Below are 18,391 nucleotides of genomic sequence, written 5' to 3'. Positions count from 1 at the left end.
CCCTTTTTTTGGAACCCCCTCCTTGTGTCCTGGATTAGAACCCCCCCCCCCCCCCTTTCTTTTAAATGGATGGATCCGCCACTGTCCCTCATGCAGTCGGACAAGATGGACTGATTTTCAATAACCTGTCTATTAAATGTTATCATTTTCTACTTATGTTAAAAAGAAGTAAAAGAAGTAAAGAAGTAACCAAAATCAATATATGCATAATCTAGATATAGGAAGATGTGGTGTGAGTGCCAATGAGACAACTCTCCATCCAAATAACAATTTAAAAATTAAACCATTATAGGTTAAAGTACGGCCTTCAACACGGAGCCTTGGCTCACACCGAACAACAAGCTATAAAGGGCCCAAAATTACTAGTGTAAAACCATTCAAACGGGAAAACCAACGGTCTAATCTATATAAACAAAACGAGAAACGAGAAACACGTATATATTACATAAACAAACGACAACTACTGTACATCAGATTCCTGACTTAGGACAGGTGCAAACATTTGCAGCGGGATTAAACGTTTTAATGGGCCCAAACCTTCTCCCTTTTTCTGAAACAATAGCATAACATCACAACATATAAAAACATACGATAAAATATCAATTAGCAGACTTAACTCAATCAAAAAACGTATGATTACACAAAGAACGAATAAATTTGAATAAATTTAATCTGTCCATATGTAAGTGTCATATACTATTAACTATTTTAAAGCCAAACGAGTAAAATACGGATCTATAAATGTATACTTTGCTTAAATCATAAATACATTTCAAACAAAGATAAGAAAAAAAACAACGAAAGTGGTAATTATTTAACAATTTTGCATTAGTGTTAATGCTAATCTTATAGTGTAAGATGCATGCAGTACACTTACATTCAAATAATGCCGTGACAGTTTATAGAGATATTTTATGTAACTGCTCGGTGGCGGGTCCAGGGGTGTTCTGGGGATAGGAACCCTTTTTTTTGGAGATCAATGCATTTGAATGGGAACGTATAGTTGGAACCCCCTCCTTGTATCCTGGATTGGGAACCCCCCTTTTTTTTAAATGGATGGATCCGCCACTGCCCTTAATGCAGTCGGATAAGATGAACTGATTTTCAATAACCTATCTATTAAATGTTATCATTTTCTACTTTTGTAACTTTAAAAGAAGTAACCAAAATTTTTTTTTAAAGTTTGTTTCTAAGTGTTTGAGAAACTAATAATTTGTTTTTGACCCTGAGAAAAAAAAACTTGTTTGTTTCACCCTCAGTTGCCACTATATGTAATGCTAAATTTGAAATGAAAGAAAAAAATGTTTTTTCGACTGGTCTCCAAAAAATATTGTTTTTCGCCGAAGGAAAAAAAAATCCATAGCCCCCCCCCCCCCCCCCCCCCCGGAAAATCTAATGTTTGCTGCATTAGGCATGTGTGGAAGACTTTTTTTCTTTAATAGTTAGTTTAAATAATTGCATTCATTTATTTACATAAATCTTTATGAAACAATTTTTTAACAACTACTAGTATTATTATAATTTTTTTTTTTTAAAGTTTAAATCGCCATTCAAAACGTGTTTTCTTTTTAATTATTTTAAGTCATTTACGTTTCACTAAATAAATATCTGTCCACGTTGCAATGATCACAAATTAACCAAATATTTTGGTATTTTTCGTGAATTATTTGTCGTAACTTATTGTAAAAAGTTGTATGTGTTTCTGTTTTCTCCTATTTTTCGCACATATACTGTCAGTCGAAATAGAAAGTACAATGATGTATTTTTAGTTTATTCTATTTTTAGATCATGTTATTACTACGCATAATGGGAACTATTGCCACGATTACCTGAGGGCACCGATTACCTCAGGGCATACAGCAGCGGACCTAACTGCCATCTGCGGTCACTTGTTCATCAAAGTTCAAGGTTCATTGAGATACTAACACAGGTAATTGTTGTTGAGTAAGAAGAAACCAAAGATATACATTGTCGTCATGAATATCTGAACCATCACACACCAATATCAGGTCTATCAATATTCTTAAACTTGAAAAACGGTTCATCGAGACTCCAATCAGAGCACATATATACGTCCTTGACCTGAGTGCCCAGGTGCTATAGAGGGCGGATTTAAATTTCAGGATAAGGTCTGCATCTCAATTGTTTTATAGTGAAAGGAAATTTGTTTTTTATTTATTCGTTTTAAGAGTATGATTTTCTATAGTCTTGCATCTGCCTCTGTTTCAGTTACATGTTATATATTAAATATGACCTTGACCTTCAAGTTCATACTCTATTGGATATTTGATGTTTTAGATTATAATTTATTAGCCTCTATCTGAAGATACCTTATATTTTATACATATGGTGTACATCAGTCATGTGTACTATTGGTTATAGAATTTTATTAAATGACATTAAACCTTATATATAGTCTCTCTGATGGAAATTTGACTTCAAATAAGATTTATAAGCCTCAGATAAAAAAAAACAAACTTTCTGATTATTTGATATTTGAATTCATCACATTTTATACATGAACACACACATTTAGAAGATATCCATTTGACTATTGACCTGGTGACAGTTCTTAGATATTTAGTAATAATAGCGAATGTTAGAACAGGAGTCCGAGAGACATTTAAGTGTGTCTAATCTTGTGGTAGTATATTGATTGAAATTTTTTTTTTGCATACTTGATTCGCATAGGATTTTTTTGATAAAATGCTGAACTTATGATTTGAAGTATTAACGCATTGTGAAAAACAACTATTTCATCAAATAAATTTAAGTCAGATATTCCTATGATATTCCTTTTCATATTGGATACAAACTTTATTAAGTCAACTGCATACACTTTGTAGTCGAAGTGTTTCAACTGAGGTACTACACAGGCGTCAAAAGGCGTCATTATGGAGTAAAGGGGGTGGCGTCAAAAGGCGTCATTATGGAGGAAAGGGTTAAATGTTTCAATTATGGTTGTAAAATAATTACCCAGAATGACTTGGTCCTAATACACATTTCTTTTGTAGTGCATTTCTTTTAGACAATAAATGAAAATAAAAAAAATCCCACCTGTGCTTTCTCAATAATATTTTTACTGTGTGTTGTACTACTTTTGGGACAAATTATATCAAAATTATAGAAAACTTCATCAGCTCTAACTCAAAATATGGACAATTTTATGTTAAGGGGGTCTTGAAATCTTTTGACAGCTTCAGAAGTGCTAATTTTTTACCTTTTTCAGCTGGACCTATAAATCACTTCTTTACATTAATATTTAAGATTCAAATTTGTTTACAGTGTCATTTCACCCCCCCCCCCACCCTACTTGCTATATGAGGAATAAAACATGGAGAAATAAATTTGGAAGGGGTATAACAAAAATTGGCAAGTAACACACTGTCCACACTAAGGACTATATTCGTGGACAACAAATATCAAAGGACGATAACTGTGTACTCGGACCACTTCCCTTAATAATAATTTTTATATTCTTTTTCATTTGTTTAATTGTTTGAGTAAAAAAGAATAACAAAATCAAAAAACAAAAAAAACAAACAAGGCAATTCAAGATAATGTGTATTGTATTAAACTTGATTTACTATACAAGATATATATGTAATTAACATAAAATTATAATTATTTATCTTGCTTTTTAATTATCTTGTTTTTGTTTCACTGAATAATAGTCTTGGTTTTCTTGACTGACGTATTAGATTATTGTTAACATGATTAACATATGGTTTTGTTCTCATCCTGGTTTCACAGTGTAAACTGTCACTGTACTTACAAACTAAGACATACAAAATCATACAGAAAATCTAGCTAAATGGAAATTAAATTCATATCAACTTTTTATTTTATAGTTTTTGTACTTACAGAGAATATAGATGGAAATTGTGTCAACAGGAAACGAGAAACCTTAGGAAGGGCTGTAAGTACCATAGTACAAAGTTAGAAAAAAAGAATTTAAGAAATTAATTAAAAAAACATGCTCCTATAGACAATGATAAACAGATAGACATTTGTAAGAGGGTAGCAATGCCTTTACTGGCAGGTGTCAAACAGCCATTTTCAGCTACCTTTAGCCTCAAATTGATTAAAATTTCCCGGTAATTCGTCAAAATATCCTTATCGTGATTGTCAGAGGTCTCAAATAATTATCTTTACCCTTATTTTGTGAAAACAATTAACGTGATTCTTCAAAATCATTCAATTTTTTATTGTCTAAAAGAAAGTGCATATTTTATTGTCATGCACCAAAAATTACCTGTAACGTCATTTGACATGAATTTTTACCGTTATTTGTCACGAAGGTACCCCCATAACAACCCCTCTTCCTTAAGTCAAGAATAATAAGGTATGTTTTAAACTGAACAGAAATGTCTAAAGATGTTGGAATACTTGTACCCTCTTGTTAAAGTTGATCAAAGTTGTATTTATGAGATTGATGCATTATGATAGATGTTTTATTATTTTATTGAAATTATTGTTTGTTCTCTCTGTTATTGACACAATTTTTAACCAAAGAGCCATAATGCATCTTTTTCGTTTGTATTAATAAGACTCCTCCTGAATTATCGAAAGCTATAAATTATGCATCTACCATACATATGCAGCAAGTCATTTACAATCTATTATAACTTCAAGATATCTATTTTACTTTATAAGATATCTAGTATATTTTACAAAATATCTCACATAAATAGTTAAAAGAAATCTAAAATTTTATATGATATCTTTATAGTTTATAAGATATTTTAAATAGTTTATAAGGTATCTTGTATCGTGTATGAGATATCTTATATAGTGTATGAGATATCTTATATAGTGAATGAGATATCATATATAGTGAATGAGATATCTTAAATAGTGACTGAGCTATCTTATATAGTGCATGAGATATCTTATATAGTGATTGAGATATCTTATATAGTGTCTGAGATATCTTGTATAGTGAATGAGATATCTTATATAGTGAATGAGATATCTTTTATAAGTGTCTGAGATATCTTATATAGTGAATGAGATATCTTATATAAGTGTATGAGATATCTTATATAGTGAATGAGATATCTTATATAGTGTATGAGATAACATATATAGTGAATGAGATATCTTATATAGTGAATGAGATATCTTATATAGTGAATGAGATATCTTATATAAGTGTCTGAGATATCTTATATAAGTGTCTGAGATATATTATATAGTGACTGAGATATCTTATATAGTGTATGATATATCATATATAGTGTCTGAGATATCTTATATAGTGTCTGAGATATCTTATATAGTGCATGAGATATCTTATATAGTGATTGAGATATCTTATATAGTGAATGAGATATCTTATATAGTGAATGAGATATCTTATATAGTGAATGAGATATCTTATATAGTGAATGAGATATCTTATATAGTGTCTGAGATATCTTATATAGTGTCTGAGATATCTTATATAGTGTATGATATATCTTATATAGTGAATGAGATATCTTATATAGTGAATGAAATATCTTATATAGTGAATGAGATATCTTATATAGTGTTTGAGATATCTTATATAAGTGTATGAGATATCTTATATAGTGAATGAGATATCTTATATAAAAGTGTCTGAGATATCTTATATAAAAGTGTCTGAGATATCTTATATAGTGACTGAGATATCTTATATAGTGTATGAAATATCATATATAGTGAATGAGATATCTTATATAAGTGTCTGAGATATCTTATATAGTGTATGAAATATCATATTTAGTGTCTGAGATATCTTATATAGTGTATGAGATATAATATATAGTGAATGAGATATCTTATATAGTGAATGAGATATCTTATATAGTGATTGAGATATCTTATATTAGTGTCTGAGATATCTTATATAGTGAATGAGATATCTTATATAGTTTAATTTAAGAAACCACATAATTTTCTATATAAGATATCATATAATTTATATAAGATATCTTATGAACTAAATGATATATTATATAAGGAAATTAAGATATCTTATATGAAAAACATATTCATAAGATATCTTATATACTCTAGAAGATATCTTATTTACCTTATTAGAAGATATCTGTTACTTTATTAGAAGATATCTTATTTAACTTATTAGAAGATATCTGTTACTTTATTAGAAGATATCTGTTACTTTATTAGAAGATATCTGTTAACATGGTAAAAATATAAGTGAACCAAAACCTGAAGTGTTGATTTCACGGTAGGGTAAACACGAGTGGATACCGTATAACATTAGAAAATATCTTATAAAGTATATAATATACCTTATAAAGTATATGAGTTTTCTTTTAATTATTTGAGATATCTTTTAAGTATATGAAATATATTTTAAGTATATGAGATATCCTGAAGTTTAATTAGATAGTAAAACTGCTTGTCATTTACATAAATAATATTATTCATTCTAGATGACATTTAACATCAGCACTACATGGGATGGTCGGCCAATAGACCATGACCCAGTTATAATATCGTTAGACCATGACAGATGTAACAATGTGATAATGACCGTTGATGCTCCTTTCTTCAATGATCCAGCCAACCCTGGTGGTACCCCTGGTCAGCCATTTCCTGGGCTATGGGATTATGAAGGTTAGTTGTGTATTTGGTATCCAGTAAATTGTTACCATAACCATTTCATATCATTGCCATTTCCATCCAGAATGACACATTTGTACCATGGATTTACCATTTTGTATCATGAACATAAACAATTTTGTAAAATAGATTTCAATTTGTACCATATTGCAAATGTGCTTACCATTTGGTACCATATGGAAAAAATACTTTTCCATTTTGTACCATTCAGGGGCATTATGTTTTTCAGTCTGTGTTTCCGTTCTTTTGACCATTCATTATTCCATTCATCAGATTGTCCCGCTTCAAGTTAAAGTTTTTATTAAAGTTTTTGGTCAAGGTATAATAGTTGTTGATGAAGTTGAAGTCCAATCAACTTGAAACTTATTGCGAACCCTATTGAGCCTTTCTATAGATTCACCTGCAAGTTACCTGTCCATTTAAACTTTTGGCAGTTCTATTGTCCTATCTAACAAATACAACAGGTTTTGTTCTCTGTATAGTTTATTCACTCAGACCTTTAAATTTCTTCTAAGAGAAATCTATCACTCATTGATTAATCTACCTGAGCAAAAAATTTATCTGCTTAACTGATGGAAATAACATGTTGACTATTAATATTAAAACTGTATATGACTTTGAATGTATTATATTTTCAAACTGTTGAATGTATAAACACTGATTCAAACATTAATAAAAGTTGATTTCTGAAAAAAATCAAAATTATTACTTTTTCCAAAACAAAATGATAAAAAAAATCTAAAAATGGTGATTTTTATATATTAAGGCCTTCTTAAAAGTATTTTTTAACTAATCAAAAACTAAAAGATGCAAATTTTCATACGAACAATACTTTTTTTTAAACAAACTTTTTATGATTAAATTATTTTGAACAGATTGAAAAAAAATATTATAAATGTTTAATAAACATGAAATCACAGACATTTTTTTTAAGTGAAACATGGTATTTCTATCAGTTTAGCAGATAATTTTTTACTCTGGTAGATTAATCAATGAGTGATAGATTTCTCTTAGAAGAAATTTTAAGGTCTGAGTGAATAAACTATACAGAGAACAAAACCTGTTGTATTTGTCAGATGGGACAATTGAACTGCCAAAAGTTTAAATGGACAGGTAACTATCAGGTGAATCTATGAAAAGGTTCAATAAGGTTCGCTATAATACACATGTTCCTCATGGTCTTTCTAATATTTTAATTCCAAATAAGAGTTTTGACCCCGATTTCACAGTCCACTGAACATAGAAAATGATAGTGTGAGTGGGGCATACATGTTAATTGGATATTTTTAATTGGAACGAAAAGATTATGGTGCAAAATGACTATGATTCTTGTACTTTACCTGCTTCAAACATCACTCTCTGTGCAATTAGTAATGATTTAGTAATTTAAAATGATGTTTTTATCTAAATTTATAAAGTTAACCAACATTTTCTTAATAATTTTGCCTGTGTTGCCAAAGGCCAAGGAAGGTATAGTAAATGCTTGACTCAATCCATCCATTTGTATGTCTATCCAAAAACATGGGAACCTATGAAGGGGAATAGTTAGATATTTGGTCTGCAGCTTGATAGTTTTGAGTTGTAGCCAGTTTTACATGCACTGTGGAGACAATTCTTTGTCAATGATATGAAAATTAACAACACTCTTTGCACAAGGAAAATTTTTATCAAATTTTCATATTGAGAATGATTTTTCTTTATTTAAATATATGCATTGTCAACTTATACTATTTTGATGTTGACATATTTTGTTACTTTAATTTGGAAATTGAATCAAAATATCCATTTTTCTATAACAATATTAGTTCTATGAATATTAAATAATCATTGCTTGCTTATTTTCTATTTTTGTTTAGTTGCAGAGGCATTTTTTCTCAATGATCAGAATGATTATTTGGAAGTTGAACTGAGTCCGTAAGTTTATAAGTTGTTTTTTTCTTTATATACAGTGGTAAGTATAGCTCATGTAATATCATGATGTAGCAATACAATATTTTTGAATAATACATGGTCTCACATACTTGACAAAAATATCTTTCGACTAAAAAAATCCCTTATATTTTTGCAATATTGGAATGAATAATTAAAAGTTTAACAACCTGTTAAGGTTATAAGGTCATGATACTTAAGAAGACTTATTATCTTGACAGTACATTGAAAGTCATTTGTTAATCGATAAACAAATTTTCAATGTTGTGTACATTATATTAGAATCCAATGAAATTTTAAACATTGCGAATCCAATGAAATTTTAAACATTGCAACTTTGATGGAGAGTTGTCTCATTGGCTGATTTGCAGTTATACCACATCTTCTTAATTCTATTATGTGACAAGAAATATTAAGATATTAGAAAAGACTATCACTGACAAGGTTCATGGATTTGAATAGGCATCTGAAGTAATTTTTCAGACATGTGTATTTGTTTGCAATCATTTGTATATATGTATCTTTTACAGGCATGGACAACACCTGCTTTTGTTGCTGCATGGAGCTAGGAATAGTTTTAAAGTAAGTGTAAATTAAAATCGAACTTGGGGGGGGGGGGGGTGCTAGGGGGCCAGGCTCCCCTTTTTCTGGGAAAAATTTAGTTGCTTATATAGGGAATCACTGAAGCATGACAGGAGCAGGCCCCCTCTTAGGCAGTCAGTGGGCCCCCACTTATGAAAATTTCTGTATCCACCACTGTAAAGGGCATGATATCACAAGAACTTCAAGACTTATTCAGTCCTCTGGTCAGGAAAATACCAAAGGTATTATGTAACGTGTTACTTTTATCAGATTTCTTAATTAGTTTAAAGTTTAAATGTCATGAAGTATGAAGATTCCTTATATTACCAGGGTTATATGAGAGCCTGGATGTGGTTTAAAGAAAAGAGAAAAATGGGCAAAAACAACAGAAAAATTAGCCAAAAATTTAAAGAATTGAAAAAAATAGAAAAAATTAAAGAATAGAAATAATGGGATGCTTAAATATAAAGAATAGAGAATAATTTACTTGAAAATATTAATAAAGCATAATTTACAGACCTTCTTGTGTATCATTATTATTTTTTTTTTTATAGGACTAAATGGATGTGGTAGTCATTTGCATAAAAAGGTTATGTTCTTCTCTATGAATTATGAGTCTTATACAGTTTGATAGAAATGTTATGTTGTAGCAGATATCTTATCTTAAGATTAATAACATTACTTATCAAAGTGGCATTTTTTTATGTCACAAAATGTCCATCGAATAGATTCAGTTTAAAATCCTAAAGTAAGCTTAAAACTATAAAGAAAATGAAAAAAGTGGGGAGATCAGCTACCATACCAAAAGACATTTGTTGTATATTTTTTAACAACTTGTACTTAATTTGTTGGATGTATACCACCTTAATTATGTTTGTCCAAAGATACTTAAAAAAAAAAGAAGATCTGGTATGATTGCCAATGAAACAACTCTCCACAAGAGACCAAAATGACACATAAATTAATAACTATAGGTCACCATTCAGCCTTCAACAATGAACAAAGCCCATACCGCATAGTCAGCTATAAAAGGACCCAAAATGACAATGTAAACCAATTTAACATATTTTTCAGCAACAACTTCCACTGAATTACAAAGCTGCTATTAAAAACAATAGATGGACTGGGGTAGCCACCATACCCAGCAGCTATTTCCCTCCAAAAGTCACTAAATTTAATGCTTATGCAATCCATGGATCAGGGACCAATAGAACATACGAATCACTGTATCCTGTTCCAACAGGGAAATATACAAATCCTGACTTGTAAGTTTAAAGAAGATTGTTTTTTCCTGATAACTATCATGCATTTTGTTTAAACAGCTATATTACTCATGTGTAAAACTTTTAAGACAGTTTAAAAAAAAAATGGCATAACGCTTTATGTGTTGAGGATCTAAAACATATATCAGTACGGAAAAAAATAACTCATTGTAGAAACCAGGATTAAATTTGTACCCCTGCTGCAGGTTTTGCTACAAAAGATCACTTATCAGTGATGCTCAAGTTAAAGCAGTTATAATTATAAAAATAAAAGCTGATATGGCGAAAGTTAGAAAGTTGAGATGACCAATGATAATCTGTTTATCACTATTTTACCTATGACAGCGTTGACAAAGGGACATTTGCCCTTAGTTTTTAGTGATAATTATTCATATCACTCGACTATGCTGAGAAAAGAATTGATCAGTCAGGGGGGGGGGGGGCAGCAACCCAACAACCCGGTTTTTCAATTCATCTGAAAATGTCAGGGCAGAAAGATATTGACTTGATAAACAATTTTACCCTTGTCAAATTTGCTTTAATTGCTTTGGATTGAGAGTTCTAAGCCAAAATCTACAATTTACCCCTATGTTCTATTTTTAGCCATTGTGGCCATCTTGGTTGGTTGGATGGGTCACTGCACACTTTTTTTTAAACTAGATACCCCAATGATGATTGTGGCCAACTTTGGTTTAATTTAGCCCAGTAGTTGCAGAGGAGAAGATTTTTGTAAAGATTACAAAAATTTATGAAAAATTGTTGTAAATTTTCTTTAAAGGGCAACTACTCCTTAAGGGGTCAGTTGACCATTTTGATCATGTTGACTTATTGTAGATCTTACTTTACTAAACATTATTGCTGTTCACAGTTTACCTCTATCTATTTTAATATTCAAGATAATAACCAAAAATGCGGAATTTCATAAAATTATCAATTTAGGGTCAGCAACCAAACAACGGGTTCTCTGATTCATCTGAAAATTTCAGATCAGATAAATCTTGAACTGATAATTTTTTTTTCACCAGTCAGATATCCTCTAAATGCTTTGATTTCAGAGATATAAGCCAAAATCTACATTTTACCCCTATGTTCTATTTTTTAGCCATGTTGGCCAACTTTGTTGGTTGGCCGGGTCACCGGTCACATTTTTTAAACTAGATACCCCAATGATGATTGTGGCCAAGTTTGGTTTAAGTAATTAATAAATTTATTCAAGGTATTTAAAATAAGGTTTTTGGGTTTTAATGTTTTTTCAGGGCATTCATACAAACTATTAGCTATCAAAATTATAAGATACTGTTTCTTGATATTTGTCTTTCAGTCACAAATTAGATTATTTTCAACCAATCGACTTTAAAGGACTGCTAGCTAGAAACTGGAGCCCACAGTATTCCTCAGATGAATGGAAACAGTACTACCCAAATGTAAGTCAAATAGTCAGTCTGCATGCATATAGAAATTTTGTACTTTGTTTAATAGTCATATTTTGTGCTTTACTTTACCAACAAAAACCACTTAATTGATATTCAACAAATAATAATGAATCACCAGTGTGTCAATATAGCTATTCTCAACACAGCAATTTTCCCCTTAAAAATTGTACATTGCATATTGAAAGAAAAATTAAAATGAAAATATTTACACTATTTACATAAGATTTCATATTTATTTGTAATTGACTGATATCCTGCACTTTCATCTCACCTGGCCCAAACTATCTTTCAATACCTTAATTATATACAAATGAAGGCAACAGTAGTATACTGATGTTCAATAGTCATAAATCTATTAAGTGAAAACAAATTCAGGTCAATGTTACTGCCACTTACCAAAACTACAGTTAACACGTCAACTCTAAGTGGAAAACAACTGTACAAAAGAAACACTGAACTGCTCTACAAAAACAGATATTAACATACATAGAAACTGACTATTTGTTACATCTGCCATATTCCTGACTTGGTGCATGACATTTTACTAAAACATTGGTGGGTTGTATCTGACATTATAGCTTGTCAAACCTCCTGCTTAAATGGCAATGTAAAAATTACAGCTAAAATGACAATATTACATTACAGTTAAACAGTACAAATAAGCAAAGCAAGAACACTCAGTACAGGGGAAAACATAAACAAATAATATAGTAGTACACTACAACATGAAAACCCCAGAATAACAATGGAAATTTATCATGAATTTACGGGTTAACACAAAGACACCATAAAAAAATTATAAACTGTGTGTCACAAGAATGTATCAAAGCCACAAAAGTAAAATGATGATTTCTAAGTAGTAATATGTTATACAAATATTAAATAACACCAAAACAACTGTATCTCATATGGCCATCTTTTTAAATTTTGAATTGTATTGCTGAATAAATTATCTTTGAAATAATTATTCCAGATGACATATACTATCAGTACTCTCTGGGATGGTAAGTCAATAGACCATGACCCAGTCATGATATCATTAGATCAGGACCAACACAATAATGTGATTATGTCCGTGGATGCTCCTTTTTTTAATGACCCAGCCAACCCTGGTGGTACCCCTGGTCAACCATTTTCTGGACTTTGGGATTATGAAGGTAAGCCATGTACCCCACCACTGGGAAATAAACCAATGTGCAATGAGTTGTAATTTTGTAATTTAAAATGATGTATTATCCTTTATAAAGTTTACCAACTTGTGCTTATCTGTATCTGTATCTGTATGTTACACAGTGCAGGATCCGATCTCGGATATATGCGCACTGGAAGGAGAGCGGGTTGGTTAGTCCAACCGTTGGAGGGCAGCCGTGAAACCTTCAACTGTCTTTTGACATGCAGTTACCTCGTCCAGATGGTTCCACTCAACTATTGTTTTTGGAAAAAAAGAGTTCTTTCGAATGTCTGTTTTGCATTCTATTAATTTATACGATCTGCTATTTCTGGTTTCTTGTCTTTCCACTATGTTTGAATATTGGAAGTCACTAAATCTATATCTTTACTTGCTTTCCTGAATGCAAAAGCATATCAAGTACCTGCTAAATTCAGTCGTTTCATCTTTTCTTGTCCAACCTTGGGTAGGAATTGGTCAAATTTTTCTTGAATTGTACAAAGGGAAATTATTAAATATTTTGCAAGTTGGTCTGCAGTTTGATTGTGTTGATTTGTCACATGTATGCAATTTCTGCAAGCATTAGTTAAAAAATATGAATTATGTTGTTGAAATATTTTGTAACTTTATATGCTTAGTATTTTTCATTATATTAAAAATGAGATCTAAAAAAAAATATAAAATCTGTTACAACAAATATTTTACAAAGGAAACATAGGAAAAAAACACTTTGGCTAGTGAATTATTGTGGAACATATGAAGGATAACTTTGATTTAGTAAAATGAATCAAAATATCTTTTTTTTTATTCCAATATTAGTTCTATTTATATCAAATTGTCATTGCTGGGATATTTTCTTTTTTGTTTAGTTGCAGAGGCATTTTTTCTCAATGATCAGAATGATTACTTAGAAGTTGAGCTGAGTCCGTAAGTTTGCAAGTTGATTTTGACTTTATATACTGTGCTTGGTTAAGTATTGGTAATGTAATTTTGTTATGCAGCAATTGATACATTGTCCCAATTTTTAATAAAAAAATGCAACATTTGAATGAATAATGCAACCTTTTATGGTATATAGACAATTACAATGTGAGGTCGATATAATAATCAGAAAGTCTAACTATTGTAATGTCACATTTAAAGTCAACTGTTTATAATCAAACAATATAAGGATGCTGTGTTACATCATGGGTCTATTTAAATGAAAATGTTAAAAATAAAATGTCATAGGTAATTATATTATGTATAGATGCATTGGAGGACCAGTAGTTGAAAATAATTCTTGATTATGTCAAAATCAACATTTCACAGGAATTATATTTATTTAATGATGTTCATGTGACAAAAATAACAAAATCACACAAAAAGAACAACATACATTTTTAATTTGTCATCTTTGTGGAAATGGAATAGGAGATGAATTTCATTATCTTTTTAAATGTCAAAAACAGGAAATAAAACTGCTTAGAAATAAATATATTCCACAATATTATACTGCAAATCCAACGAAGTACAAATTGAAACAGCTTTTAACATTTTGTCATGTAGAACTTTACAAACACTTAGCAATATTTAAAAAAATTCTTACACAATACTTGTGATTTCTGTTGGTTTTTAATTGAATGTTATGGTAGTTTGTAAATTGACATTTGCTATATTATCCCATGTATGTAGCATTATTATGTTTAGTGTGAATGTATTGAGTATAAACATGTGTATACGTGTATATATGATGTCCTCTTGTACACCTATGTGTCTGAGGTTTATTTATAAAGTATTGTCTATTGTACTTCTTAGCCATTAGACAGATTCTGGAAGTAACTAATGAGATGTGTATATTTGTTTACAATCTTTTTTTTATATCTGTATCTTTTACAGGCACGGACAACATCTGCTTCTGTTGCTGCATGGAGCCAGGAATAGTTTTAAAGTAAGTGTGAAATGCATTATACCAAAAGGAAACTTCTGTTTAAAAATTATTCAGTCCTCAGTTGAAATGATATAAAGAAACATGTTTACTTTTATCTGTTTTCTTATATGTTTATATGATGTATTTCTCCACTAATAAAAAATCACCAACAATTAATCAATCAACAGATTTATAACATTTCATTGTAAAGATTTATAAAAATTCACTAGATGTTGAATAAATTATTGTTTGCTGCAGTTAAATGACCAGTTACATATTGATTTAAATGTTGCTTTTAAGCACAGTGTACTTTTGTCTTTTGATAGTCCTTGTTATTATTTGATTTAATGTAAGAATTGGTGATTATTTGGGGTGGTACCATCTTTACCAGATATGGCCGAATGAGGCTTGCATTGCTTAAACTGACACATATTCTCATCTATAATTGATAACTTTACATTTACAAATCCAAAATGACCATAGAATCACAAGAATTGAAAAAGCTTGAACAGCTATCATATTCTAAGAAATTATTTGCATATTTTGCTAACAACTTGCACTAAATTACTACTTACATATACATGTTCAAAGATAACTACCATATTTTCCAGCAACAACTTCCACTAACTTACACAGCTGCTATTAAAAACAATAGATGGACAGGGAAAGCCACCATACCAGGCAATTATTTTCCACCAAAAGTCACTAAATTTAATGCTTATGCTATCCATGGATCAGGGACCAATAGAACATATGAATCACTGTATCCTGTACCAACAGGGAAATATACAAATCCTGACTTGTAAGTCTTAAAAAGATATTTTTCCTGAATTTTATGCTTTTTTTTATTGGCAGTTGTATTTGGTAGGTAAAACTTTGAATGCATTTTGGTATAATTATTCATAGAAGCCTTGCCAATGTATAAATAAATTACTGCCTAAAATATTTCCAGGGACTGGGATATTCTAAATAATTTTTTGTTTTGGTGAGGTTAGAAGTTTTTAGAACGTTTTCTTCATCTATTTCAGGCATTCTGATTTTCTGGGGTAGAATATGTTGAGTTATATTTTTTCTTCTGGATCTTTAACTAACATATTTCAGTATGAATAAAACATGTGGGATATTTTTCTATGAACAGAGTAATATCATGGAAATTTTATTTGAGTGTAAACATTTATCCATGTATAATCAATATGAAACAAATTTGCACATATGCACATTTACTTATCATACAAACATGTCAAACATGGAATTTAGCTTGGTCAATATAATAGAAGTGCTGTCATATTTCTTTGATGAATAGGTATGCAGTTTGAAAAACTTTAAAAAAGTGATCATCATTCCTGTACCTTACCAATGTGTTGCCAAATAACAGAAAAATGCATCAAGTTCTTACAGATCCTTGGCTTATCATATTGTGTTTCTCATCACTTGGCGTCCGTAGTCCCTTGTTGTTGACTGTCGTCATCGTCGTCGTCTTGTTAACTTTTACAAAAATCTTCTCCTCCGAAACTATTGGGCCAAATTTAACCAAACTTGGCCACAATCATCATTGGTGTATCTAGTTCAAAAAATGTGTCCTATGACCCAATCGGCCAACCAAGATGGCTGCCATGTCTAAAAAAAGAACATAGGGGTAAAATGTAGATTTTGGCTTATAACTCTGAAACCAAAGCATTTAGAGCAAATCTGACTGGAGTATAATTGTTTAAGTCAACATCTATCTGCCCTGAAATTTTCAGATGAACTTGTTGTTGGGTTGCTGCCCCTGAATTGGTAATTTTAAGGAAATTTTGCCGTTTTTGGTTATTATCTTGACTATATATAATAATAGATAGAGATAAACTTAAAACAGCAATATTATACAGCAAAGTAGATTCTACAAATAAGTCAACATGAGGAAAATGGTCAATTGACCCCTTAAGGAGTTCTTGGCCTTTATAGTTAATTTTAACAATTTTCATAAATTTTGTAAATTTTGGTAAATTTTTACAAAATGTTTTTCTCTCTAACTACTGCACAAAGTGCCTTACAGGTAAATATATTGTTAACAGCAAGAGTGTTCATTAAGGTCATATCTACAAACACATCACTATCACCAAAACACAATTTTGTCATGAATTCATGTGTCCTTTGTTTAATATGCAAATAGACCAAGGTGAGCGACACAGGCTCTTTAGAGCCCTCTAGTTTCATTTGGATAAAAAAAAAGCATCTTACAGTATTTATTATAGATTTTCAGGTTTGAATTTAAAAATAAGGCACTCATATAATATTATCAAAATCTTGCTTCTAAAAGTACCCATAGAAACTTACCAATGCTTAATTGTAAGATAATGTTTATTTATTTATGTCTTTCAGCCACAAATTGGATTATTTTCAAACAATCAACTTTAAAGTACTGCTACCAGGTAACTGGAGCCCACAGTATACCTCGGAGGAATGGAAGCCATACTACCCAATTGTTGGATAAATCGTGCAATATTATCATTTACATGTTTTTTATGCATATTTCCTATACATTAGGACATTGTTTTAACTTCTATTTTTTTCCAACTTGATTTTCAATCACTTTGATATAATTTTTGACAAAGTATTTTTAGAAGCACTGAAAATGCATTCAATTAAAAATGATTTAAATGCCTCACATATTTCCAGGGCCTGGGATACTCTTAATAATTGCTTATTGTTATCAAATTTTATGTTGATTTTCAGCATATGTTTTGCTGTTGATTATTTTTATATGTTATTCATATTATTATTATGAAATAGAATAAACCATTATTTAAAAACACACGCAGTTTGCTATACTTATGATCCCAAACAAGATTGCCATGTCACAATGAATTTACTGATGTATTGTTGAAATGGTGCATTATACAAGTATAACAATAGGACTGTAAAATGGAACAGGTCTTCAATGTAGCGAGACATTCCCGCACCTGGAGGCGTTCTTCAGCTGGCCACTAAACAAATATATACTAGTTCAGTGATAATGAACGCCATACTAATTTCCAAATTGTACACAAGAAACTAAAATTAAAATAATACAAGACTAACAAAGGCCAGAGGCTCCTGACTTGGGACAGACGCAAAATTGCGGTGGGGTTAAACATGTTTATGAGATCTCTATCCTCCCCCTATACCTCTAGCCAATGTAGAAATGTAAACACATAAAAATGCACACATTTAAAATTCAATTCAAGAGAAGTCAGAGTCTGATGTCAGAAGATGTAACCATTTTTAGCTCACCTGGCCTAAAAGGCCAAGTGAGCTTTTCTCATCACTTGGCGTCCGTCGTCTGTCGTCTGTCGTCGTTAACTTTTACAAAAATCTTCTCCTCTGAAACTACTGGGCTAAATTAAACCAAACTTGGCCACAATCATCATTGATGTATCTAGTTTAAAAAATGTGTCTGTTGACCCGGCCAACCAACCAAGATGGCTGCCATGGCTAAAAATAGAACATAGGGGTAAAATGCAGTTTTTGG

General features: G+C 30.6%; 1 protein-coding gene across 5 annotated transcripts; it reads left to right on the top strand.

Moving 5' to 3' along the window:
- The first annotated feature begins 1,883 nt into the window (after positions 1–1,883).
- LOC134696101 (uncharacterized) lies at positions 1,884–17,695 on the top strand. 5 transcript variants are annotated; one of them, XM_063557695.1, is made up of 12 exons: positions 1,884–1,930; positions 3,867–3,919; positions 6,429–6,612; positions 8,475–8,532; positions 9,078–9,129; positions 10,204–10,394; positions 11,713–11,815; positions 12,798–12,981; positions 13,862–13,919; positions 14,871–14,922; positions 15,513–15,703; positions 17,263–17,695. In XM_063557695.1, exons 3-12 carry the CDS (start codon positions 6,429–6,431, stop codon positions 17,372–17,374), a joined length of 1,185 nt encoding a protein of 394 aa, XP_063413765.1. In that variant the 5' UTR covers positions 1,884–1,930; positions 3,867–3,919; the 3' UTR covers positions 17,375–17,695. The 5 variants fall into 5 exon arrangements, with proteins under 5 accessions (XP_063413765.1, XP_063413764.1, XP_063413766.1 ...); XM_063557694.1 differs by having other exon boundaries at positions 1,909–1,930; positions 3,852–3,919; XM_063557696.1 differs by lacking the exon at positions 1,884–1,930 and adding an exon at positions 1,989–2,129.
- The last annotated feature ends 696 nt before the right edge of the window (positions 17,696–18,391 follow it).

The sequence above is a fragment of the Mytilus trossulus genome, chromosome 14, assembly GCF_036588685.1.
Source record: "Mytilus trossulus isolate FHL-02 chromosome 14, PNRI_Mtr1.1.1.hap1, whole genome shotgun sequence".
Taxonomy (NCBI): Eukaryota; Metazoa; Mollusca; class Bivalvia; order Mytilida; family Mytilidae; genus Mytilus; species Mytilus trossulus.
Note: the sequence above shows the minus strand (reverse complement) of the source record. Positions and strands in the feature narration are given on the sequence as shown.

Coding starts and splice junctions, on each gene's coding strand:
- LOC134696101 (XM_063557693.1), top strand. CDS start 3,815: ATGGAAATTAAATTCATATCAACTTTTTATTTTATAGTTTTTGTACTT. Junction 12,982..13,861: donor TGGACTTTGGGATTATGAAG/GTAAGCCATGTA, acceptor TTTTTTGTTTAG/TTGCAGAGGCATTTTTTCTC. Junction 14,923..15,512: donor GAGCCAGGAATAGTTTTAAA/GTAAGTGTGAAA, acceptor CATATTTTCCAG/CAACAACTTCCACTAACTTA.